This window comes from Hippichthys cyanospilos, chromosome 16, assembly GCF_059441005.1.
Source record: "Hippichthys cyanospilos isolate Australia breed blue-spotted pipefish chromosome 16, RoL_Hcya_1.0, whole genome shotgun sequence".
Taxonomy (NCBI): Eukaryota; Metazoa; Chordata; class Actinopteri; order Syngnathiformes; family Syngnathidae; genus Hippichthys; species Hippichthys cyanospilos.
Genome location: NC_142384.1, coordinates 16,483,555 through 16,508,813, shown reverse-complemented (window position 1 = coordinate 16,508,813; position 25,259 = coordinate 16,483,555). Strand labels below are relative to the sequence as shown.

General features: G+C 38.2%; 4 protein-coding genes across 9 annotated transcripts in view; all 4 read left to right on the top strand.

Moving 5' to 3' along the window:
* The window catches only part of cpt1a2b (carnitine palmitoyltransferase 1A2b), a 15,572-nt gene extending 10,776 nt beyond the window's left edge, over nt 1-4,796 (top strand). Inside the window, exons 14-19 of the mRNA XM_088436842.1 lie at nt 159-323; nt 944-1,072; nt 1,244-1,399; nt 1,840-1,953; nt 2,076-2,168; nt 2,292-4,796. Coding sequence (XP_088292968.1) covers nt 159-323; nt 944-1,072; nt 1,244-1,399; nt 1,840-1,953; nt 2,076-2,168; nt 2,292-2,420 — 786 coding nt within the window. The 3' untranslated portion in view covers nt 2,421-4,796. The remainder of the gene's footprint in view (nt 1-158; nt 324-943; nt 1,073-1,243; nt 1,400-1,839; nt 1,954-2,075; nt 2,169-2,291) is intronic.
* On the top strand, nt 2,862-11,863 carry LOC148410978 (uncharacterized). The gene is made up of 12 exons (XM_088436877.1): nt 2,862-2,917; nt 5,330-5,414; nt 6,599-6,670; nt 6,993-7,058; nt 7,811-7,864; nt 7,948-8,028; nt 8,119-8,227; nt 9,050-9,088; nt 9,342-9,494; nt 9,603-9,715; nt 9,952-9,984; nt 10,519-11,863. Exons 1-12 carry the CDS (start codon nt 2,862-2,864, stop codon nt 10,558-10,560), a joined length of 903 nt encoding a protein of 300 aa, XP_088293003.1. The 3' UTR covers nt 10,561-11,863.
* Nucleotides 10,621-17,812, top strand: pih1d1 (PIH1 domain containing 1). 2 transcript variants are annotated; one of them, XR_015868167.1, is made up of 13 exons: nt 10,621-10,767; nt 12,180-12,296; nt 12,480-12,576; nt 12,662-12,719; nt 12,796-12,984; nt 13,741-13,802; nt 14,015-14,096; nt 14,187-14,283; nt 14,616-14,642; nt 14,819-14,897; nt 15,310-15,453; nt 15,655-15,757; nt 17,785-17,812. XR_015868167.1 is itself a non-coding variant. In XM_088436845.1 (12 exons), the coding sequence occupies exons 3-12, from the start codon at nt 12,496-12,498 to the stop codon at nt 15,685-15,687; spliced, it is 852 nt and encodes a 283-aa protein (XP_088292971.1). In that variant the 5' UTR covers nt 10,621-10,767; nt 12,180-12,296; nt 12,480-12,495; the 3' UTR covers nt 15,688-15,886. The 2 variants fall into 2 exon arrangements, 1 of the variants encoding a protein (XP_088292971.1); XM_088436845.1 differs by lacking the exon at nt 17,785-17,812 and having other exon boundaries at nt 15,655-15,886.
* Nucleotides 15,731-25,259, top strand: tnnt1 (troponin T type 1 (skeletal, slow)). Of its 5 annotated transcripts, none has more exons than XM_088436851.1 (14): nt 15,731-15,757; nt 17,785-17,835; nt 20,679-20,706; nt 20,806-20,822; nt 20,915-21,037; nt 21,699-21,720; nt 22,059-22,119; nt 22,296-22,412; nt 23,047-23,124; nt 23,317-23,430; nt 23,505-23,614; nt 24,200-24,290; nt 24,909-24,949; nt 25,056-25,259. In XM_088436851.1, the coding sequence occupies exons 3-14, from the start codon at nt 20,681-20,683 to the stop codon at nt 25,099-25,101; spliced, it is 846 nt and encodes a 281-aa protein (XP_088292977.1). In that variant the 5' UTR covers nt 15,731-15,757; nt 17,785-17,835; nt 20,679-20,680; the 3' UTR covers nt 25,102-25,259. The 5 variants fall into 5 exon arrangements, with proteins under 5 accessions (XP_088292977.1, XP_088292974.1, XP_088292972.1 ...); XM_088436848.1 differs by lacking the exon at nt 15,731-15,757 and adding an exon at nt 16,031-16,659; XM_088436846.1 differs by lacking the exon at nt 15,731-15,757 and having other exon boundaries at nt 16,031-17,835.

Sequence of the window (25,259 nt, the reverse complement as noted above, 5' to 3'; positions counted from 1 at the left end):
ACTAGTAGCGTGGCTAACATGTTGTCATGTTACTTTCACGCAGTGTTTAACGTGATATCGCTCGAGGTAGGACGCAAAATGATCTGCTGTTGCAAGGCCAATAAGACCCAATTAGATGCTTTGTTCAAGTGTGTCTCGCGTCTCTGTTGGACTCGCAGGTTCAAGCTCAAGTGCGCAGCTCTCTTGCCGTCGCTCAGGCTTTGGCCGACGATGTGGACTGCCATGTCTTCCCTTTCCGAGATTTTGGAAAAGGCCGAATTAAGAAGCTTCGCGTCAGCCCCGACGCATTCATTCAGATTGCGTTACAATTGGCGTACTACAGGGTAAGACATTTCACACATTTCTTTGATTTATTTGGGGGGGGGGGGGGGGCTTCTCCAAAAGCTAAATAAGTCTCTACTATTTACTAGTCTACTTCCGTTTGTGCACGGTTGAACTCTGTGCGATTTGCATGCCCTGATTCTTAGTGGACTTTGAAGCATTATGAAAAGGAAAACAAGGCTTGACTTGTCCATTCAAGACAAAAAGGCCAGAGCAGTGGCGCGCGTGGATGTCAGCAGGTGGCGGTAGAAGCACTGCGAAGGGCGACTTTCCTGATCTCGCCGCAGTCGTCACTAGGGTAAAAAAAAAATTTCTGGAGACCTCCATTTCAAGCAAACTGGACGGTCTGAAGATGACTATCCATGGAAATGTAACGAGGATGTCTGAACAATTGACAAGGAGAAAGAAGAACTCGATTTCAACCTGTATTTGGAGAACTACGGTAGTTTTGAGAAGTTTTGGCACGCTCGTTCGACCTAGGAAAAGCTTTCAGGAAGTGTTGAATGAAGATTGGGGCCAAAATGTCGCTCTCACCCAACAGACCCAGATGTTCTCCTCAGTGCATGTTTTTTTGCAGGGTGTGTCAATTTTCTCTATGGGAACATTGTTTTCCGTTCCTCAGGATCGTGGCGGCTTCTGTCTGACATATGAGGCGTCCATGACCCGTCTCTTCAGGGAAGGAAGGACGGAGACTGTGCGATCGTGCTCCAACGAAAGCAGCGCCTTTGTCAAAGCCTTGGAGAGTGGAGAGGTACTGTAGGTCTTGAACCTTTTGTTTTTCATCTCACTTTAAAGTGAACACCTTTAAAACGGGAAATAAAATTCGGTGTATCACCTCAGATCGAATGTAGTCTACGTAATGGTCTTTCGTTTTCTCTCGATTTTATTGTTGATGAAGCGAAACGTGTGCTTGTGTGGATAGACGGCAGAACAATGTCGGCGCCTCTTCAGACTTGCTTCAGAGCGACACCAGAATCTCTATCGATTGGCTATGACTGGTGCTGGAATTGATCGGCATCTCTTCTGCTTGTACGTCGTCTCTAAATATCTGGGGGTGGAATCGCCGTTCCTCAAAGAGGTAAGCACAGGTTCACCTGGAAAGTAACCAGCAAGAGGGTCAACGTGGACAACTACTTTTTTTTTTTTTTTTGGTCCGTCATTCGTCAGGCGCTGGACTAATTCTGTCTGCACTCACACGATCCTTTTTTTTTTTTTTTTTCCTGTTTTAGTACTTTTACACTGCGATTGAAACACGACACAGTAATATAAGTGTAACACGAAAACAATTCCCGTGAAGGGCTTTAACCCTAGGCTGTAATACACCATCATGTTTATTATCCCACATTTGAGAAATGCATGGGACAAGAGCGCAATTAACAATCATATCCACTGGATGGCATTATCACGCTTTACATGACAGTCCAATGGTGGATGTTGGTATTCATTTTTTACCTCCTGCCCTACAACTAGAGAAGACGGTTTCATTAACACGTGTCTCTCTTTTGTTGAACATTGCAGGTTTTGTCTGAGCCTTGGCGTCTCTCAACCAGTCAGACGCCAGTTCAGCAAATGGAGCTCTTCGACTTGAAGAACCACCCTGAATTTGTATCACTAGGTGGAGGATTCGGACCTGTGAGCATCACACCACATTTTCTTTTTTCTTGTTCTCACATTATGAGAACAAGAACATGTATTTGGTCAGAGACATCAGTGACATGCTGTACACGTCTCCCTCTTGTCCGCGGTCCCGCCAGGTTGCCGATGATGGTTACGGCGTTTCTTACATCATCGTCGGTGAAGATATGATCAACTTCCACGTGTCTTGCAAACATTCCTGCAATGAAACCGTGAGTAAAGTCATTTTCTCCCATCGTTTCTAACAGTCTTCCATTTACACTTCGTCCCATTTGTGACAAAGCAACCAGAACCATCATGAAACGCTGAGGAGTTATTTCCTGTTTACTTTTCAGGACTCTCACAGATTTGGAGGCCAGATAAACAAAGCTCTCCAGGACATTATGAGCGTCCTTTCTGCTGACACCAAAATTCCTCCATCTTCCAAGGCCACAGCCGGGCCTCAGCCTAAGAAGAATATCTGAACACGGTCCAACTTTTAGTTAGCATTTACTCGTATCGAAACGGAGCTTTGCTTTACGAGAGAATGTTTGCGGTGAGTAAGTCTTTAAGAACTAATGTGACACTCATCTCGTGGGAAGGGAAACGTAAGGAGAGAAGATAACATTTGAAGCACATTTGAGCGTATGGTGCTAACTTGAATTTTATAGCTGTGAGTCATATTACTGTGGCCTTTTTTTTCTGCACAGCAATTTGGATATTTTCATATTCCGTTTAGGCTGAATAGGGACTTTTGATTTGCGCAGGAGTGCGGTGACTCCATTGCAGAAGTAGTCTGCTCTCTCTCTCTCTTTTTTTTTTTTTTTTAAGAGGATGTGGTTACGGATTTTCATGTGCCAGTGGCTCTTTGCGGCGGTCGGATTATTTGCCGGAAACCTCAGACCTGAAATAACATCGAGTTAGATATGAACTATCACTGCGACTTCAATGAGGCTTTTCAAGCGCAATGCAAGTCGCGCAAGTGTGACAAACGGCAAACGTGTGAGGGAAAGGGCCAATCAAATTAAACCACGTTATTGGGAAGCAAATTAAAGCGGGATTGAGGTCCAGGTGTTATTTTTATTGTACAGGTTTAGTTCATTTTTGACATAGTGGAGACTGTGTTTTAGTTTGAAATCGGCAATTTTTGTTCGTGCCATTGCTGTTGCATGAAACACCTTACATGTTGGTGAAAATGGTCGGCCTTGTCATCGGTTTCATCCGTGCAAATTCTGTACTGTATTTCCTCAGAATAGTGGCATCCGCTTTAACCCATTCAATGCCAGGGACGTATTTTCACGTTTTTTTTTATTTTTTAAAGAGTCCAGACATTAAATCCAAGATACTTGAGTATTGAATCGATACTTAATGTCTAAATCCCAGGTACTTAAGTATTAACTTGATACTTAAGTATCTGGGATTGAATGTCTGGACTTTTTAAAGAACGTGAAAAAACGTCCCTGGCATTGAGTGAGTTAAAGTTGAGGCCACTATTTTAAGGAAATACAGTACAGCATTTGCGTTGATGAAAAGACAAGAGATCTATTAACTCATTCAATGCCAAGGATGTATTTTCACGGTTTTTTTGTTTTTTTTTTAAAGAGTCCAGACATTAAATCCCAGATACTTAAGTATTACTACAGTAATACTTAAGTATTACATCAATACTTAAGTATCTGGGATTGATTGATTGTACGTGATAGACCACCATTAAATCCCAGATACTTAGGTATTAAGTCAATACTTAAGTATCTTGGATTGAACGTCTGGACTCTTAAAAAAAAACGTGAAAATACGTCCCTGGCATTGAGTGAGTTAATAGATCCCTTGTTTTTTTCATAAGTAGCCAAATGAAGCTTAACTTTTGCCAAGCAGCTGACACGGGCTTGTTTCCTCGCTTTGTCCTGTAAATAGCCTGATATCAAAGCAGTGGCGCCTGACAGCGTGTGACGTGACTTACTGAAAATTGCAACATAGTAAAGTGCCGTGCATGGACAGTGTATGACGTATAAGCAAGAAATTATTGCATTTTCTTAACGGCCTTTTCGGTTTTCCTTCCGTTTTTACTCCAAACGTCACACTCATATTGGCTGGGCTGGGATTTATTTTTATAGCTATTGACAAACGGGCCGTAAATAAATCAACTTTAAGCACACTTCAAGCACGTTAATGTGTAAACTTGATTTATTTTAACTGCATTGCGATGTAATAGCTTAACTGCATTGTAATCGCTAGCTTTTATGACATGAAAATTCAAAGTGTAATGTGAAGCACCCCACTTCAAATAAATGCCCGGCGATAGCGACTAAATAAACAATCTGCGCATTGGGAAATCGTGGCGTTGATGTTTGCTACGGATTTCCTTGTATCATAATGTACAGTAAATCACATTTGCCTTCAAAATTGTTGTTGTTCCAAAATGTGCTAAATTCCTTCACCGGTCTTTTAGGCTTGTGATCAAAAGTTTATTATAATGGCGAGGGGGAAAAAAGTCGCAAATCCAAATGGTATTTTACGCAGTTAAAATTTGGTTGAAGTTATTTCTTTTGAATCGGTATCGTTGGTCATTGAGTATCAGTTTACAGCATCGCCTTCCAGGAAATACCGCTTTGTGCATTTAATAGTTAACAATACGGTTAACAATTTACCTCGGGATCCATATTGTTTACCCTTGTAGTGTTTTTTTATTAAATTGGTGTTGTTTTTTTCATGTGTTTTGTATCCTTTGTTTTGGGTCTTTTTTTTTTTTTCTTATCTCATTATATTGCGTTGTAAATGTTTGTTGTTCTTTTTGTGACCAATGCTTTTGAATATGGTGATGGAATGTTTCCTGGAATAAAATAATCATTGACTTTACTGAATTTCTTTTGCGATTGCATTGTTTTTTATTGAACATTTTAGATGAACCACAATGCCAATGGAGTGGCAAAATCAAACGGAATGTAAACAAAATTCAATTCTAATGATTTGCAAACACGTTTCGTCCTGTACAACTAAACAAGTAAACAAAGATTTGTTTTCATGTATTCACTCGTTTTGGATTTGAGTCCTGCGACTTTTGAAATGTGTTTGCATGATAACCTTTGAATTTAAGACAAACACATGCACTTATTGTTTAGATTTGAGCTTCATCCGGAAAAAAAAAAACGGAGACTGGAACTTGGAAGTGATTCTGCTGATGCAATTGATTTCATCCTCTTTTACATAGAAAAAAAAAACAAAACTTGCCGAATTGGAACGTGTGTATCGATTACAAAATACTCCAAAATTCCGTTTTGATTCTGTAACGTGGACTGAGAGCCAGCATCCCACGAATGGCGTCCCTAAAATCCCCCAATCGTTGTTTCGTCAAATTGGTTGCGATCCAAGTATCGGTGAGGCGGGACTGATATAGGGGCAAAGGTGAAAGTGAAACTATCGTCAGTAAAGCAAGCAATGTCCGCCGTCTGGAGTCAAATCAGACAAGCTCCATCAACTTGGTGAGTCCACAAAGAATTGTTTTATTCCTTATCATTTTTATTGTGCTCACGACTAAAAACGATTAATAAGGAAAAGTGATACGAGTGCATTGCTGATTTGGATCTCACGTTTGCAATCTGAGACTATAAAAGAGTCAGCTTCGAAGATTTGTTTTCCTTGTACCGCCGAACAAGAGCCGGTTTCAATCACACGTGTTGAATTATTATATTGTGTTTTATATATTTAATTTATCTCCAAATCATCTAGTTCCTCGTTTCTATGGGTAGTTAGGATGCAAAATGCCGTTGTTGCGGCCAAATAGAAATGCAAACTTTTAGACAAAGAAGTACGCTGTGTTTAGAAAGTGGAACGGAATAAACACTGTGTTCGGAGAGTGAAACCGTTGCACGGTTGATTTTGTGCTATTTGACAATGACGTTGTGGATATGCACGAGGCTGCACGCAGATGCTCGAATCCTTAATGTGTTTTGTTGGAGACTCGGTTGTGTCCAAACCCAAAGAAAAGGATCGCGCACGTCATTGTCAGGCGTCAGTCCGGATGAGCTTTCCGGTTTTGGTTTTACTGTAGTTTTTTTTTTTTCCCGGTCATTCTGGGCGACAGCAAATGTGATCGATTTTAATAGAACCAAACAGATATTTATTTAAAATAAAGGATTCGATGAATTAAAAAAAAAATCCTGTACAAAATATTCTGACAACTGTATAGAAATATTTAAAATCGGTTTTAAGGTCAACTTTAACATTCATAGCTTCTGCAAAAATAGCTATTCGTAGCTTGTGCGTAACTAACTTGCTTAAAAGCTGCATTTAATGCATTAGTAACGGTTGTAAACACATGTTGTTAGGGTTAGCTTTATGCTCATTTAAGAGGGAAGAATGTAAATCAAATATGAGCCAAAGAAAAGATGAAACCGGAAGATGAAAATTGCAAAGCCAGTTTCGCCCCATAAAGCACACAGTGCATATTTGGAGTGACTCATAATTGTTGAATAGTGTTGATTAAGAGACGGGATGAGACTCTAATCCCACGATTATTGTTATTAAATAACATAAAATCATGCATAACATATCCTTCAAAATGTCTCCTTTTTACTTAGCAGCCTGCAACAAAAATTACCATTGTGCATTGTGCAAATGAATGCTTTTTTTTTTTTTCAATTATTTTTCTCGTCACTTGATCTAGTTTCATAGTGTGAGCCTGGATGTTTACAGAAGCATAATGACATGGAGGTCCGGCCCCTGCCTGTGTCTTATTGTAAGTAAGCACAATAGTTTACAGCATTCAGCAAAATTAAAGAAACATAAGAAATCAAAATTCTCCATTTTTCTATTTGGTTAGAGAACCATACAAGGTTTTGTATTGCTGCCATTATGATGCAAATATATGAGCATTTTTTTAATGGTGAAAGCTGTTGAAATTACATTGTTGGATAATGTAAAGTGTTGTTTGCATTTAAATTTTACAAGAGACAAATAATTCTAGTTTTACACCATGGAATCATAGTGTTTCCATGTTACAATGATAAATTCCCTTAAAAAAGTGTTAATCATGCTATTGACGTGTTTGTCTGTCATAGGTATTCCTGAGCTTGACTAAACCATCAAAACAGAACTGTAAAGACTATTTTACAGAAAAAGAATGGGTATGTTGTTTCCTCTGTTTTTCTTTGACTATATGGATTTCTTTTTATCATGTGTTTTTTATTTTGTGTGACTAGAAATGTTTTAATTCATAGTTGAGTTGGATGGTGGTTTCAAGTTATTCAGTTTGTTTTAAATGGTACAAAACGGCGGAAGTGTGCATTTTGCATTTTGTCGCCGGTCCGTCAGTTGAAAAGTTTTGCTGATATAATGTCTTGAGGGAAAATTGGGGGAACTTGCATTTCCTGGGTAAGAACCGATCAAAGTGAGATCCCTGCGATGTGCCAGTTGGTTACTAGAATTCTTTTTATCAACTATGTGCAAGCGATTTGTTCATTCAAATCATATCTAAAAAGCAAAACAACACAAAAATCCTTAATACTTATTTCTAAACATTGCATTTTACTTCAGATCTGTACAGTGAATGTGCTGAGCAAGGTTGTGTGCAGTCAGATGTGTTTTTTCCAAACCAAATCAGGAACTTCAAATTGATTCTTTGCTCCGTGCTTCTGCCGTATTCGCTTACAGCAGTTTGCTTTCCAAAAGTTATAAATAAAGCACAAGAATAATAAATATATGTCATAGTAGAAACAAAATCGGTTGATTTTTCACGAGTGTGGCTCCCACAATCATCAAATCAACTTTCCCACAACTCGGTGGCTTTTCGAAAGCGAATCGCATAAACGTGATCTCGTTATTTGAAACCTAAAAACATATAAATGTCACCCAAGTTTTCTATCTTATTGTCCCGCAGGAAGATGCCACTGAAGTGAAAATGGTCTCTCTTGTGATCCCCAACAACATCACAGTAAGACACAAATTGAAATCGGATTGGATAGATACACACATGAGCATTAAGATATTGTCTTTTTTTTTTTTTTTTTTTTCAAGGATGTAGCAGAGTGTACTTTGGAGAGCTACTGTTTGCAGGGCAAGATGTGTCATTTGTTGAATGACTGTTTTCACAGAGATGTGAGTGCATCACGCTGCGTCGTTTCACCATTTGACCGCCGATTATACGAATAAGTTTGCATACGAAATATTTTTCTTTTTCCTCCTCAGGCCATGCTGGAAAGTGAAAAGTGTTTATCGAATGCTACTGTTACTGTTCATACTCATCACTTTATGTGCCTGTTAGCCAGAGTGGTGGATTCTGGGAAAACTGTAAAGGGTTTGTATCATTTATTTAATCTTTCTCATATTTGGAATATTATTTCCTTTCATTTCTTCTTTGTCTTGAGTACATTTCAATGTAACTAGTTAAGATAATTGCTTCAATTTCAATGTTTTTAGTCGAGCTTTTCTAAAAAAAAAAAAAAAAAAAAAACAATTTCTCCGAGTTCAATATGAGCTTGTTTATAAGGCGACCCCCATTTTTTGAAACTCAAGGTGTGTGTTTACGGTACTTTTAAATTTTAAATAGACGCACATCTTCGTACCCGTCCAATTTGCTTGAAATGGAGGTCTTCGAAAATGCTTCGCCGATCATCTTACTTGGGATGTTCTTAAACTAAGTGACGACTGTTTTGACATCAGAGCGTGGAAGGATGCGCTTCACTGTTTCTCTCCCTACCTGCCAACTTCCATTACGGCTTCAAGCTCAGAACCAGGAGACAAGTCAAGCCGTCTTCTCCTTTTCATAATGCTTCAAAAGGCCATTTTCTACCTAGACTGAAGCAACAGAGCCCCTAATACGGTAGACAAGACCTGCATCAGGACCAAAATGAGGATGCGGGTGTTTTTACACCGATCCCACGGGTGCCGCTCTACCAAAATAAGGCCTTAGGAATCTTGTGAAGTTTATTAAGAATTAAATCTATTGAACATGTGATGGAATTTCAAAATGTAATGTCTTGTTATGTTTTCTTTTTACACGGCAGGCTGTGAATATGGTATGTGTTTACATTTAAATGATGATGTCTCCTTATATAATACGTATATTTCTCAAACTGTGCATATTAAGTAATATCTTGTATTCTCTTATCTTTTTTAGAAAGTGTTTGCCCATTATTTGAGGAAAGGTTGCAAGCTGGTATGGAGTTTTATTTTCCTTTATTTACACAAATGCTAATTTTACCACACTGAAAAATTGAAAACGTACGCTTGACTTAAAAGTATCCAAACCAATATTTGTGATTCAATCCGTTTGAAAGTATTCAATTGTTGAATATATTTTAAAATTAAGCTCATCTTTTCATTTTTGTTCACATTCTACCGCCAAACACTTTGAATGCCGTCCCATTTAAACTTCACCTGCATTTTTTGGTTTTTTTTTCTGTCACTAGCAACTGCACTCCCTACAAGCACACCACAAACGTTGACATCATCTGTTTGGTCTGCTCAGACTGCACCAACATCACATGTATCCAACCCAAAAATTACACTGGTGGTGGCAGGAAATGAAAAGCATACCGAGAATATAGCCTGTCAAAGCAATGGTGAGCTTTATGACATCGACATACAGATACGCATTTTTTTCCTGGTGTGGTCTTATTGAATAACAAATACTAAAAATAATGACTTGTTTGTCTTTTTTTTTCCACCAGATGTTGTTACCCTGAAGGTGTTTTTAGTGATTTCTTCAACGCTTGCCATTGTCATGCCATGTGCTGTTTACTTCTACATGCACCGGCGAATGAATCAAGACAAGAGGTGGCAAGTAAGTCAATAAGAATGACAAGCTGATGAGGTTCTCAAGCAAGTATTTACGTATGGAGTATTTTAATTTAAAAAAAAGTGTATATATATATATATATATATATATATATATATATATATATATATATATATATATATATATATATAAAATATATATATATATATATATATTTTTTTTTTTTCATATATTTTTTTATGTGATTAAAAAAGTAGTACTTTTTGTGTGTTCCCCTCTAGTATGACAAACCATCTTCGAATTCTGATTTGCTGGTAAGTATTGAGGTCAGTACTGACGCGCACAAATTTATTACAGGTCATTTTATAAATTACTTAAATTCAAAGAGCGGATACGCACTCAGACTTGTAAAACGTAATCTGTTCTAAGATACCATTTGACCTTTCATCTGTCTGGATTTCTAAACCTTTAACTTATATAACATAGAGCATTGTCATACATTATGTGCAAATGAAGTTAGAAGAGATGTAAAATGTTTTTAAAAAATGATATATTCTCAGCCTTTGCCCCACATTCTACCAATATATTTTAAAGTTAAGTAAACCAACACTGTTTACGAGTCTTTTTTTGTTCTTTTTGCGTTCTTCGTTTTTACGCACAATACCACATATTGATTTGTGCATACATAAGTCAATACTCCATGACATTTTGGGAAAAAAATGTGTTTTCCTGTCTTAAATACAACATAGAAAAGGCGATCGGGTCACTAGATTGATTACTTGTCTGCAACAAAAAAAGGGGTTAGTATTGTGAAGATCACTCACTTACTCGCCTCTCTTTTCGCTTAGATGGAGAACATTCCAGTCCCTCCATCGTTACCTAGGCAGTAGAGTGGAGCCGACTGACTTGACAAGCTTTACAAACCACAGCAAAAGGATGCTACAGAGACTTCCATCATCTCGCTTCATGAGAAGTTCAAAACATTGATAAGAGCTCCCAGAAAGCTGCTGTACAGTTCCGCTGCACGGATCACAACAAACTCTGGCTGAGCCAATCAAAACTAACAATATTATCTTTGTGCGAGGTGTTTCGGAAAGGTTCGAAGTATTTATTTTCTACTTACCTTGTATTGGATTTCATTTTAATAGATGTTATGTTGTGGACAGTGTTATGTCCGATCATATGGATAGTGTCATATGAACAGTGTTGTTGTTTTTCTTTGTGTGTTCGCTTTAAGCAGTTTATGTGCACACAGCAACAACAGAGCTATGTTATAATGATGAGTGATCAGTGTTTCTCAAATGGGGGGGGCTTTGTTTTTGTTTTTGTTGATTTTGTTATTTTTTTATTTTTTTACTTCAGGCACTTTGATGCACTTAGTTTTTTTTTTTCAGTTTTAGACTAAGCTATAACCCGTATACACGCTGTAAAAAATAATTTATTTAGCTTTTTTCTTTTGTTAACATTAAAAAGGATACAGGTTTAGGTATACTTACACAATTTTAATAGAAAATAATATTATTTGTAGTCAGTGGGGGCGAGGCACAAAAAAAACTTCTGTGTCCTAGGAGGGGCTTGTCAAATTTTAATTGAGAAGCAGTGGTGTAGGTGAAGAAAAAAGACATTTCCTCACATCAATAAGCTTCAATTTTGTGGGAGTCAAGCACGAGTGTTTGTCTGCTTCTTTTCATAACAGTACATGAATTGCAAATATTACAATTTTCAACATTTAATTAAGATACTTGGAAATATCCTATATATATACAATTTCTTTGTTAATCCAACATTAGCACTTAAAGGTAACAAACCAACAAATAGTCTGGGATTGCCTGCAAGTTTTACCAAGAGTCACTCTATGACTTCATTAAAAAAAAAAAAAACACTTCTTGCATGGATTTTGTTTATTTTTCATCCGAAGTATATTTTCGGTAGTGGGAAAACTGTCACGTGTTAAAAAAAAGTCAACTCATATGGAGAGCATCAAGAAAAAGCAAATCAATGTGATCCTTAGCAGCATTTTTGAGAGTATGGCATAACGGGAGCCAAAACAAACAAAAAAAAAGCAATTGTTTTCATTCCTGGGTGATGTTTTCATCTCAAGGGGATCGAGCGTTGAGCAGAAACAAGCAGAAGCATGTCAGCTGGAAAGCAATGAATTTCTAAGTGTCAATAAACTCACGCCAGTATCCAATATGTGAACGTCTCTGAAAAACGAGTCCTCAAAAGTTATTATGTTCTAATTCAACACTTAATGGTGCTTGTTGGAAATCCCTAGTCTTGAGAAAAATGTGTTTAAAGTTTTGGTACATGAATCTGTCAAAGATCAGTAGCAACCAGCATCTGAGGAAAATGAAATTGATTTCAAACTTTCAGGAACTGTTAAAAGAACACTGCAAAGTATTTTCCAAAAGCTGAGCTGATGGTTTGTGGTTTTGTACGTTTTAAGAAAAACAAGTGGGGAAAATCTTGAAATGGAAAAGGAGTTAGGTTTGCTTTAATGTGCTTGCAGTCAGCTGACCAGTAGAGGGCAGCAACGCACCTGACCTTCCCAATCTGCAGGAAATAAAGAAAAACATGCTTCCGGTGTTCAACGCGACGTAAATAAACAAATTCGTAGCAACGTGAGGTCAGTCCCACTTTACCTTTACTGTTTTATCAAACTTTGATATTGTTAAACTGTACGTGCGAAATTTTGAAGCGACTGAGTCGTTTTACTGAGTCATACTTTCGGTATTTCCTAAGTATTCAATGGAAAAATTTATAATTGTGACTTTTATCTAATCTATTTGATTTGTGCGTGGAACCACAGAACTGAAGCTAAAACCATGACGACTGACTCGACGCTCCTCAATTCAGAGATGGAATTGCAGCAGCAAGAAGATCTGTATCAGCAGCTGTTAGCGCAGGTAATTTCAATCTTGCTGTATTTATTTGTGAAATATATGAACATATGATGGGTCTGCAAATGATTGGAATTTTTATTTCGTTCAGACAATAGGAAATATGCAGACTGCAAATCCAGATTCCAAAGTGATTCGTCCGCAGCCCGGTGTGTAATTTCACAACAGAAGTGATTCCAAATTAGGGAATACAAGTGGGAAATGTTCGTTTTTCCTTCCTCTCAGGAATATGTGTGAAGACTGTAACAGAACCCAGCAAGCAGAAGGTCTTTGTCAATATCTGTCAGTCAAATTTGGTTCCACCTCCACCGGAGATCTCCAAAGTGAAACTTTTGGACTTGCTTCAATTAGAAGATCCCAGTGGCTACAGAGTTCCCATGAGCCTCGGGGAGCCACATACTGAATTGGACAACAGTAAGTCTTTTAAACATGTATCCCAGAGGTTATCTTCCCCCAAATACCCACTGTAACCAAAATCTGTTTTTTTGTTTTGATTTTGCCTGTTTCTTCTTTTTATTTTCTTCCTTTTGTTTAAAAAAGATGAATAATATCACAAAATAGCAAAGTAAACCTGCAAAAGATACTGTCATATGAAAGATTGACTTCCATTCCTTATTTTGAACTGCATGTAGGTATGATATTAGGTAAGCGTTAGTCAAAAGTGTCAGCTGTACTCTCCATAAAAAACATATTTTATGAGAATGTTTTTATCTGTTATTGTTAGTACTATTTTTCTTTATTATTCTATTATTCTATTCTCTATTCTATTCTATTCTCATTCATTGCACTGAAAGAGTTAATCAGAGGCACTTGAAATGACATCATCCCAACTCCTATTTAACTTAAGTAAGTTTGAAGGTGATTTTTTTCATTCTGAACACAGCCAAAAACTTATATATATATATATATATATATATATATATATATATATATATATATATATATATATATATATATATATATATATATATAACTTATAATAGACGGTGTTACATTCTTGCTCTACTACATAATTTCAGTTGTTTCTTTTTGCTTCCTAATTTTGCTTCCCTTGCTACCACCGTTTGGATAATTACACTACTTGTCAATTCTACTTGTATAAAGATCGTCTATCGTAATCAAATTATAATTTTGCTGTGAATTGCTTGAATATCATTTTTCTCTTGGCAGACTCTCAGGGTTGTACTGCGTATGATGTAGTCATCAATCAGGAGTTTTTCCAGAAGTGTCAGGTATGTTTTTGTATTCCTCCCTGCAATAATGCACTCTTGTTTTCAGAAAGAGGTATAGATCATTTAAAATGTATTCAAAGAAAATTCTGCCCTGACTTGCAATTCAAGGTGTCCCCCGCCTCCCGCTCGATGACTGCTGGGATAGGCACCAGCAAGCCGGTTTCTATGTTTCTATGATGCACATGCTGCTATTGCCTGTGTGTGTCTTGCAGAAGGAACCCTTGTTCCAGCAGTTTGTTATTATGGTCTCTATGGAAGGTTTAGAGAACAAATACAACCTCGAACTAAGTCGAGGTATGTGTGCGCCTCTTCTTCATTTTGGCGTTCTAAGTCGTTGTTAAGTTGCATGATTAATATTGAATTTTTTTTGTCTTTTCCTCCCAGAATGGAAGGTGCTGAAGAACAGAAAGTTCTTGGGGTCCGTCAGCGAGCAGAACATTCGAACAAAAAGCAAGCCTGTCATTCAAGAGTTGCAACCTCCGTACGTCTCAATGAAGAATTCAATTCATATTTAGTCCCCAGAAAGTAGTCAAACTAAAATAAATTGGCACACATAACACATTATTCTACCCTACTGACACTGTAAAACAAGACAAAATTCAAACAGAATCCAACAGTCTTCTAAAGTTCTTGATTTGATTTGGCAACAGGCTAGTACAAAGCACATTTTTGAACAAAACGCATTTTGTCGTCATAATAAATGCACATCCTTTCTGCAGGAAAGCTGACACAACATAAAAAACTGAAAATTTATCAGCTCAGTAAGTGATTTCACTCACAGATTTCGTGCTTTTACCCCTTTTTGTTCTCCAGGGAAAACGTCACTTCAGAAGCCAAAAGGTAAGCATATTCTCAAATTGCACCCGTAATTCCCTAAATATAGGATGCACCCTTCATTTTAGGGTCAAATATGATAACTTCTTGTTTTGTATTGGGTCAAAAAGTTGTTTTTCCCTTACTATCATATTTGCGTTCCCACTCTATGTGTCAACTATCCTCCTCATCTTACTCCCCAGACCGGAGTTCACCTTGTTTTTGGAGCCTCCCTCTGGTGTCCCTGAGTACCTCATCGCAGAAATCAAGTTGCCCGGTGTGGTAAGGAACACGCTCATATTTGTTCAAAATATTAAACTATAAAAATGTAATGATTTTGCGAGGACAGTAATAAATAATGCATTACGGTTTTGAAATAACTTTAAGGATAAGGATTTTCTCAAGTCACACTTCCACCATTATCCAAGATAAATGCTCTACAACAGGTGCAATACAAAAATACAAACCTGCAAAACATTTTGCATCAACTGTACCAATACCTCATACCGTATTATCATGTGAATCATATCATAACCCCTAACCCCTCACAAGAGAATATTGTCAAGTATTTTTGAACTTTTTTTTTTTAAATAATGCTGCTTTTCCACCCCTTTAAATGAGGTCATATCAGTTCTCAGCGCAAATACAGCGTAAAAGCTAATAAAGTATCGGCTTCAATGTGTCACTTCTGCAGGTCTCATCACGCTCGCTGGTCCTTGACATCGGCGAAGACCGCCTGGTGCTGACCGCTCGACCCTCGCTCTATTTCCTTGACATCTTCCATCCCTTCCTCGTCGATCAGGATTCGAGCGCGGCGCAGTACAACGGCAGCACTCAGGTACGGACAGCTAAACTCACGCCATTTCCGCCAATGACGATTGTGCTACCATTCATTTCTTTATTCAAAAACATTAGTGCTGAAAGGACACGCTTGATGTTTCGAATAAACAAATGCGACCCCTCTAAAAAATGAATACAATACACACATGATACAGGTCAATATCACTGTTGATTGATTTTGTCGTTTTGTGTCTTTTAGATCCTCACAATCACCATGCCTGTGGTGTCATAACGGAACAACACGTAATTGCCATTTATTTATTTATTTAGACGCTGTGAAAATGGTGGTCAGGCCCCACCAAGTGAGTGAAGCTTCAATTCTGATTTCTTACCAGACATACGTTGGGGGGAGCAAAATTGCCTCAATAAATATACTTGGAAATCAAAATGAATGTAAATAAATATAATCCATTAAAGTCTTCAGCATGAAATAGGAGAGAAATTGTATTTCATTCTTGCTTTATTTTTTAATATGTCCACATTCATTTTTAGAACCTAGTCTAGTCAGGTGACTTTTTTACTTTTTTACTATAATGTCGACACTTAGAACCCTACCCTGCTCTTAATGGAAAAAGCCAATGGGCTATTTTAGGATCTGGTCACTGTTCTTTTGCCCCCCCTTCCCTCATATTCATACCGTTGCTGGGCATCTGTCCCCCCCCTTTGCCCCCCCATGCTTCTCACACCTCTTTGAGAGCGTGTCTAAACACGCAATTCAACTCGGTCTCTTCCTTAATCTTCCCTGGCTCCGTTTCAGGTGCTAATTAATTATCGGCTCAACCAAAACGTTTGTGGATTATGTAGCAATATAACACCTTCTGTTTATCTTAATTGAATCTTAGTTTTGGTTACAATCATTCATTCGAGATCTGCTAACAAATGTTTTGATCCGTGTGAGGGATTAATGGAAGTCATTCAGGCTTTAGAGTTAATCCAAAACGAACACCGAATCAAGAAAATCGGTCAATTGCAATTTGGAAGAGTACTTGCAAAATGACGTTGCTCGTAAGTAGAATGTATTTTTTTTTCCACCAATGATCTAAACGTTGTTTGATTCTGCATGGCTTTGTGTATATTTTTTTTTCCGAAATGGCTGCAGTGAACTGCAAAGATTTGAAGCGAATCTTATTCTGGACCTTTCGGACCCACTTAATGAGATACGTAACAGAAGACGTAAAAAAAAAACTCACAAAGAAGAAGTCATGTAAGTTGAAGTTCTGATCTTGGCATTGCTTGGAAAAATACGATTTTTTCGTGTTTTGTAACGCTCAGCGTTGTCAGGCACGAGGAAACCCGCGGGGGTCGACTTTTTAACAGTTAATCCCATTTTTCTTTCAATAAAAAAGTGATCAAACAGAACCATGACTGAGTAAATCATTTTACACATAGAATGGCAGTCATACTACCATATTTTACGCACTATAAGGCGCACCAAAAAGTATTCAATTTTCTCAAAAGCTGACAGTGCGTTTTATAATCCGGTGCGCCTTATAAGGTTTTCTTTGTTGCTGGACGAAAATATGAAATAACTTCATTACCAAGTAAGTTATTACAAATTGACCTGCATTTCCGTTTTGTGTTTTTTGCAATTACATTTTTCACAACACCCTGTTTGAAATTTTAACATGCTATACGCATATGCTCCAATCCTGAAACAATTTCTATGTCAGCAAATTTTTGCAAATGAAAGCGCAATATTATAAAAGAAAGCCAGAAGCAGTTTTTAAATCAACCCAACATTGTATTTGTTTTTGGTTGCAATTTGATTAAAAAAAATAATATTGCATTCAATTTATTTAAATTCTATTAATAAAGTTTGTCTGACGTGTTTGATTGTTTTGTTGACATTCTCTTTAGCGCAGCTCCATCTAGTGGATCCATAATGCAAGCCCAGGCATCACTGTAGTTTCTATTCTATGCGCCTTATAATGCGGTGCGCCTTATATATGAAAACAGTTTAAAATGGGCCATTCGCTGAAGGTGCGCCTCATAGTGTGGAAAATAGGATATCATAGAACGTGGACTAATGGTCCTATTCATTTAATGCTTCATAAATCGTCTTTGGCGCGCGCCGTATGTGTGATACCCCTGCTCGGGAACTCAGAAGACGCTAACAAAACAGCTGGACAAATACAAGACTCCATGAAGCACTTGAAGTTTGATGTACAGCGCTCTGAGTGTCTCTCATTTTATAAACGGTCCTCGTAGCGTGAATAGATCGTAGCATTGCTAGAACAACCAAAATGATATGTATAAATAGCCCTTCCGCCCTGCGCCAATGCCTCTCTGCCAGCTTTGTCTCCTGATTCACTGTCTCTCTCTCATTTAGTCGTCCCCGCTCCACCTGTCCTGTGCGGCGAGCCTCCATTTGTCCTGTGAGGTCAGTCCGCCGTTCCCCTTAATCCCGCGGGGTACTCATTTTGCAGCCGCCTAATCCGCCCATGGCCGTCGGCCCTGACCGTGCACGCGCGCACCTGCAGATTTGCACACGCGCTCGCTGCTATTTTTGAATCGTACGTTCAAACGCTCCATCATAGTCGTTGAATGCATGTGTACCTAGTCATCCGTACACACACACACACACACACACACACACATTGTTTTCCCATTGCTATAAAACTCCTCATCTTTGAACAGTTTTCACAGTCTTGCTTGTGTGTGTGCGTCAGCTGATCCCACATCTTCGTACAGGTCTGTTCGTTTTACTCATTTGTATTTTTGATAACTTATTTACACGGATAGATCTTTGTTTATTTATCGTTAGTTCACGTGTTTTTAGTGGCCTATGCAGCGTATACTGAAGATGTTGATGCATATCTGATTATGTCACAAAAAAAACGGATGGTAAAAAGTTACGATATGATAAAATTCTAGAATTTGACACAGTTTTGTACTTTCAATTTCTGTCATTTACATTTTTGGAGTTGCTGGAAATGCCATTGGACTCAACACTTAGCGTTTACTACTTAACACCCTTTTCTCATTTCTCTGTGAGCTGTTAAATGTCTGACAGCGACAAAGAATCTCTGCCTGTTTGCAGTAAATCACTAAACTACTTTTCAGGATCATCCTGAAATGGTCATTCACTATTGTTGTAATATTTTAAGTAAAAATAATGAGTATTTAATGTACAGTAAGTATATGGCAGATTAAACGTTTCATGTCGCAATAAGGCGCATATTTTCTTTTAAATTTCAATATTACAGACATTTAATATTTTTAAAGGGACAATGTGTAATATTTAGATCATTTTTCCATAAAAAATGAATAAATTATAAATAAAAAAAACTTGCTAATAAATATGTTCTTAACGACCAACAGTATGTTTTAAAGAGACTGTGCGTACGATTTAGACGTTTTTTTTATTAAGAACTTATTAAAAACTTGCGAATGAATGTGTTCTTAACGACCAACGGTGTGTTTTAAATATAATCGTCGGTCTAGTTATCATGAAATTGTATTACATGGGGGGCGGCACTTCTCCGGAGGCAGCCATGTTTGTTATAGCTACTACGGACAATGGTAAATGCAGCACCTGCAGCACCTCCTGCTGGCCGCAATGAAAAACGCTCTAAATCTTACACACTGTCCCTTTAAGAAAGGCCACAGCTGGGATTCAAACCCTGAATGTTATCGTGTGACCTTTAAAAAAAATTTCAGTATAATAATCATTTGTCCGTTTATGATGTCATTTTTGAAAAGCTCACAATTCTTTCATCACACAATACGCGCAATAGTACTTGGAAGCTTGTCTTATCATTAACGCAGCATTCTTTTTGACGACAAAAACAATTGCGGGTCATTTTTAGAAGACACATACTGTTCTTGACTAAAAATGATCCCACGTAAGACCGACGCTTTTTGCCTGCCGGATCCTGACGCGCCCTAAATCCTCCGCTTGATTCAGCCCGCCGCTCCCTTTCTACTTTTAGCTTCGCGAAAACAGCTCGTCAAACTTTTGACGAGTTACGGCGACGGAAGTGCTGGAATCGGAAATGTTTTTGACGCTTTATTTCCATTTTGCGGGCTTTCAAGAGATAAAGATTTGCATTTTTTTGTAAAGAGTGTATTTGACGGCAAAGTATGAGCAATGTCTAAAGAACGGGGGAGAAACTCTAGCTCTCTTTGTTTAACCTTCGTGGCATTCTCACCTGCTGTTCTTCCATCAGTTCTCAAGCATCTTTTGCCAGGAAGGTGTCAGCACGCGCCGTCTGTGTCTCCGCATTGTTTTATGCGACAGATATGGCAGCTCGGGAATAGTTTATAGCTGGACCCATCTGGGCATTATCTCCCTGTGTATTTAAAGTGATTTATGACTAGGAAAATTGGAGTTGTGGCCTTGTGCGATACAGCTCTCACACATGCAGTGGACCCCCGCCACGCCAAATTCATCCGTTACGGAGCGAAATCGTCGTTTGGTGGCCAATAGAAACCTATGATAGTTAGTTTATGCGTGCAAAACCCATCATCCAAATGTTACATACATATTAAAAATTAGTAACAAAATAGTATAGTAAGTACTACTTATATATATATATATATATATATATATATATATATATATATATAATATACATGTATATTAAATAAAAATATAAAAGGGAAAATGAAATTTTATTTACCTTTGGAGTGACGTGACTTAAGCTAGCTATTCCCCAGCGCGTATTTCTTGATTATCTCCAGCTTCATTTCCATACTAATCATCTTCTTACTTCTCCCTTTAATAACACCTGCAATTTTTGGAGCCATGGCTAACGAATTGAAGTTTGAATTAAGGACTAAAACGCACGATAAATACAATATCGTAAGCGGTCGTAAGCCCCTCTTTTTTTCATTAGGGTTTGCCCTAGTTACAAAAGCACTTGGTGTAAAGGTTAGGGGAGACATTATGCCAGGAAAGTAAACTGCTTCTGATAGTGGGGGATGTAGGTGGCGCCCATACACTATCAGTCCATGGAATCACTGGTATCTTCTTTCCCAGGAACATGGAACACTGTGCTAATGTGTACTGTTCCATCCTGTGATTAGGTCACGGTGCCTGCGATTAGGTTGGCGTGCCTGCGATTAGGTCGTTGTACCTGTGATTAGGTCGAGGTTCCAGCTTTTCTTTTTACTGCTGCAGGAGGCATGCCGTCTCCCCGGAGAGTGCAAGGAGTGAAGCATATCACTTTTATTTTTTTTAGTCTGCCTTTTGCTTTATTCCCGACTTTGTGTGTCTTGCAGCCATGTCTGACATTGAAGAGGAGTACGAGTGAGTATCCATTCACTTATTCTTTTATGGAAACCAATAACAGCCATGAATGCATATTATTGTATATTCTTCATTTTTTGTTCTCTGATCTTTTTCCAGGGACCAGGCCGAGGAGGGTAAGAATTTGAGGATTGCTTCATATGAGTCTCTGCAAAACATGAGAATCAAAAGCTTTAAAGTAAATATGCGATCCATCTTTCCTTGGCAGAAGTAGAGGAGGAAGAGGAGCAGCCACAAGAGCAAGAAGAGGAGGAGGAGGAGGCATATGAGCTGCAGCATGAGTACGAGGAAGAAGAGGAGCAAGAGCAGCAGGTGTACGAGGATGAAACGGGTAAGGTTTGGCCAGCTCTTATGTTAATTACGGAACACACCTTGGTTGAACATTTACATAAATTACATGATTCTTTTCTTGAAATAACTCAATGTAGCCACCATTCAAAAGCAATATCTTTTTGAACTTTTTGAACTTTTGCTTATCTCAGTTTTAAGTCATTTCTGTGGGATCTTCCTGCGTTAACATTTTTGTCATATACATTCAGTAAAATGCGTCAAATGTGACCACTGGTTCTCAACTGTTATCAACTCTGGATTTTCTATTATTGCAAAGTATTATTGCAAAAGGATGGATACCATCCTTGCTCTAACCCTAACCTCGCTTAAAAGTCGACATTTTCACATTTTTGTCTCGAACAGACAAGTCAAGCCGTATTTTCCTTTTCATAATGCATCCAAGTCCACCGAAAAAAATGAGCCACGTAGCCTCGTTGTAGACAACTAAGAGGCAATTAGGTGGCGCTTGATGAAAGAGCAATTTTGCAATTTTGAGTTGGTACATACGATAAAGGGCGGCTCAGTTTTTTTTTTTCAGTATTGCTCTTATTCATATTTGAAATAAGGCGCATATTTTCTTTTCTGTGTTTTGTGCAAGTTTCATCCATTATTACTCACCACTTCTATGGATAATGTTCTTTTCCTCTCCCTCTTTTCAACAGAGGAGGAACGTCCCAAACCAAAGTAGGTTTACAAATATCTCCATTTTTGGCCAAAGTATCATTTCTTTGAGTAGTGTATATTAAAAATACATCCTGTCGTTGACCTGTATCAGATTCAGCACCTAGGTGCCATACCATAATTTTATGCCTGTGATAGTACGTATATTTTAAGTTGGACAAATACTAGCTAAATTCAGATGGACGAAACCCAGTGAAGAGCTAACTTGAGTCTCTTTTTTTTCATTTTCAAGAAATATATTATATTTTTTGTGCTACTGTATCAGCTAAGTCTGAAAGCATAACAAACAAACATCATTTCTTAAAATGGATTGAACCTTTGTGCTTTCTCTTTACCTTTAGACCGCTGGTGCCTCAGATTGCCCCACCAAAGATTCCTGAAGGAGATCGAGTTGATTTTGATGTAAGACGACCTTGTGTAACTTTTATCATTCATCCCAACCATAATTTTATGAGAAAAAAAACAATATTATGTGGAAAACTGGTGGAAAAAGTTGTTGGATTTAGTTTTACTTTCAAACTTAACAAACATGTAACTCAACTACTCGTAAGAAACTTTAAAGCCAGGTGTTCCATCAGGACATCCACAGAAAGCGAATGGAAAAAGACATGCTGGAGCTGCACACACTGATCGACGTCCACTTTGAACAAAGGAAGAAGGACGAAGAGGAACTTATTGGGCTCAAGGAACGAATTGTAAGAGACGCTAACCTTGGTTCAGCTAAAAATGTCCTTTATGAGTTTTTGAATATCACATTCTACTAATAATAATAATATTTTTTTCTTCCTAAAGAATTTAGAAGAGGCTAGATTTGTTTTGGGGTTCACTGTCTTTATTTTTGGGACCGTGTTTTTGTGTTTGTATATACAGTGTGTTATCTGTCAGGGCTACAGTTTCATTGAAAAATTAATTGTCCCACTGTGTGCTCCCAAGCACACGTTTTGGCCAACGCAGCATTTCCCCATAAAACATCGTCGCTAATAAATGAAATGTTGCTGTTTACTTGACCGACCCAGTGCAAAATCTCTCCTCCTCATCTCCGAAACAAAACTAAAAGACGAGGATGAGGTTGGAGTGTATTTTCTCTTGCGCTGTCGGTCATAAACAAACTTTTAAGTCGTTTTCTTCAGCTGCATGATGGGGCCGTTGTGAGAGCGCAGAATAAACAAGGAATGCTTAGAAATGCAACAATGAAGGAAAACAATACTTTGGGAGTGCTTAGGGTGAGAAATCAACATCGGAACATGGTTAAAAGCTCCAAAAACTTGACTATTCATGTCTTTAATAATAATGACATTCGGAATGATTGTTTTTCTTCCCTTTCATCAGGAACGCCGTCGGTCAGAGCGTGCAGAAATCCAAAGAGTCCGAGCAGAGAAAGAGAAGGACAGACAGAACAAGATTGCGGTAAAACATTCACACGCAGAATTATGAAATTAATATAAAGTAAAAGCTTATTGGATCAAAACAGACCCAATTTAGACTAAAACCTGTTAAACTTCACTTGATGGCGCCCGCGTGGTGATCAGTGGTGCTCGTCAATCGGTTATAAATTCAAAATACGCATGTCATTGTGTTATTATCGCAATGATCTGCCAGGAAGAGCGTCAGAGGAAAGAGGAAGAAGAAGCCAAAAAAAAGGCTGATGACGAAGCCAAGAAGAAGAAAGTGCTCTCTGGCATGGGGGCCAACTTTGGAGGCTTCCTGGCTAAGGTATCGTTACCGTCGCCGATGCTGAGGAAACAAGGCGAGACGCGGATATTTCCACGCGTACGTGTCTATTCTAGGCTGAATTAAGGAGGGGCAAGCGTATGACCGGCAGAGAGGTCAAGAAGAAGACCCTGGCCGACAGGCGTCAACCGCTTGGCATCGAGAGTATGAGAGAGGATTCCCTCAGGTGATCGTTCACTTTGATGTATTCATCAGTATGGCGCCAGTAAATCGCCATTTACTTTAATCGCATGTGTATTTTTCGTACTTTACGGTGCACCTTCGACGAATGGCCTATTTTAAACCTGTTTTCATATATAAGGCGCACCGCATTATAAGGCGCATAGAATAGAAGCTACAGCAGTGGCTGGGGTTGCGTTATTCATCCACCAGATGGAGCTGCCCTAAAGGGAATGCCAACAAAACAATCAGATGAGTCAGACAAACTTTTCAATCAAAAATCAAGAATAAAGATGATTTACGGAAAGCACTATCCGAAGAACGGGAAAAAATACCTCTTAATTACGTTAAGTGACTGTTTGGATCAATACCGAGATGAATCAAGAGTTTGAAAGAATATAATTATGATTGAATTAAATATTCAACTTCAAATTAAACTTCAAAAACCTTAAAATATAGAGTTTTGTTGATTTAAAAACAAACTCTGGATTTATTTAGTAGACTAGACCTGATTGAACGCCGTTGTTTACACCGGCCGCACAGACGGCAGACTACCAAATCAAAACGCTTTTCCTTTGAATGTTCCCAACAGACAACGAGCCCAGGAGCTGTGGAACTGGATCTACCAGCTGGAGTCTGAAAAATTTGACCATATGGAACATATGAAGCACCAGAAATATGAGGTGAGCAGGTGGTCAATAAACAGCATTTTACGATGCGTGAAACTACAAAGGCTGTCCCCATATCGGAAAAAAAAAAGAAGACACTATATCGGTCCACGCCATGAGTGTTGTCCATGCAAATGCTGTGCATATAGTTTTTTTTTTTTAACTTTTTACCGACAATGACCGCTTCCAACAGAAGCCTCGGCGTCCTTCACGACAACAAAATGTAATATCAACAGCGGCCAGAGGCGGCGCCAAAAAACAAAGATCAAACCAAACAAAGCACAAATGAATGAAGTGTTAAAGGGTAAACTAAATTATTTCCAGATATCATTATTTCGGGTGCCGCCCATGCGGTCCGGTATTGGTTGGACCGCTCTAGGCTGCAATATCAGCTTTGTATCAAAATTAAAACGGTATTGGGACAGCCCTAGAAATTAAACTGCACAATATTACAGGAGATGACATGCTCATTTTCAACAATTTAAAACTGTTGCCCAAGTGTCTTATCAAAATATGACTGACATTCTTTGGTCCATTCAGCAAATTATGGGCTTACATCTTGCTTTATCTGTATTAAAATATCATCATTTTTCTTTTTATGATCACAACCTTCTCTTCACTTGCTTTGTACAGATTATTGTACTGCTCAACAGAATCCAACATGCTCAAAAATTGTGAGTACTTTGTATTTTTTTTTTTTCAACACAAACACGTGTGGTGGGCAGGCAGGTTTTTTTTCAACAGTTTTTTTTGCATCAAACTTTCTTCTTTTCGTTGCAGTAAAAAGGTGCATGGCAAAGGCAAAGTGGGTGGCCGCTGGAAGTAAAAGTGTGGAACGAAGACCCATAATTCAAAATCAAAGTGATACTTGCGGGGAGAAGTGCAGGAGCGGTGATCTTCAATCTACAGTAGCTATATGTCTTCTCTGTGCATGAGACTGCTTCTTTATTAATAATGTCTTATTAATAAACAACATGCTCTCGA

Bases quoted from the DNA above. Each gene is read 5' to 3' on its own strand.
- LOC148410978 (XM_088436877.1), top strand. From the start codon at position 2,862: ATGAACTATCACTGCGACTTCAATGAGGCTTTTCAAGCGCAATGCAAG. The intron at 9,495-9,602 runs GTGAGCTTTATG...TTTTTCCACCAG, and splicing joins TATAGCCTGTCAAAGCAATG to ATGTTGTTACCCTGAAGGTG. The intron at 9,716-9,951 runs GTAAGTCAATAA...GTTCCCCTCTAG, and splicing joins ATCAAGACAAGAGGTGGCAA to TATGACAAACCATCTTCGAA.
- pih1d1 (XM_088436845.1), top strand. From the start codon at position 12,496: ATGACGACTGACTCGACGCTCCTCAATTCAGAGATGGAATTGCAGCAG. The intron at 14,097-14,186 runs GTATGTGTGCGC...TTTTCCTCCCAG, and splicing joins CAACCTCGAACTAAGTCGAG to AATGGAAGGTGCTGAAGAAC. The intron at 14,284-14,615 runs GTACGTCTCAAT...TTTGTTCTCCAG, and splicing joins ATTCAAGAGTTGCAACCTCC to GGAAAACGTCACTTCAGAAG.
- tnnt1 (XM_088436851.1), top strand. From the start codon at position 20,681: ATGTCTGACATTGAAGAGGAGTACGA. The intron at 22,120-22,295 runs GTAAGACGACCT...GTGTTCCATCAG, and splicing joins GAGATCGAGTTGATTTTGAT to GACATCCACAGAAAGCGAAT. The intron at 24,291-24,908 runs GTGAGCAGGTGG...TGCTTTGTACAG, and splicing joins TGAAGCACCAGAAATATGAG to ATTATTGTACTGCTCAACAG.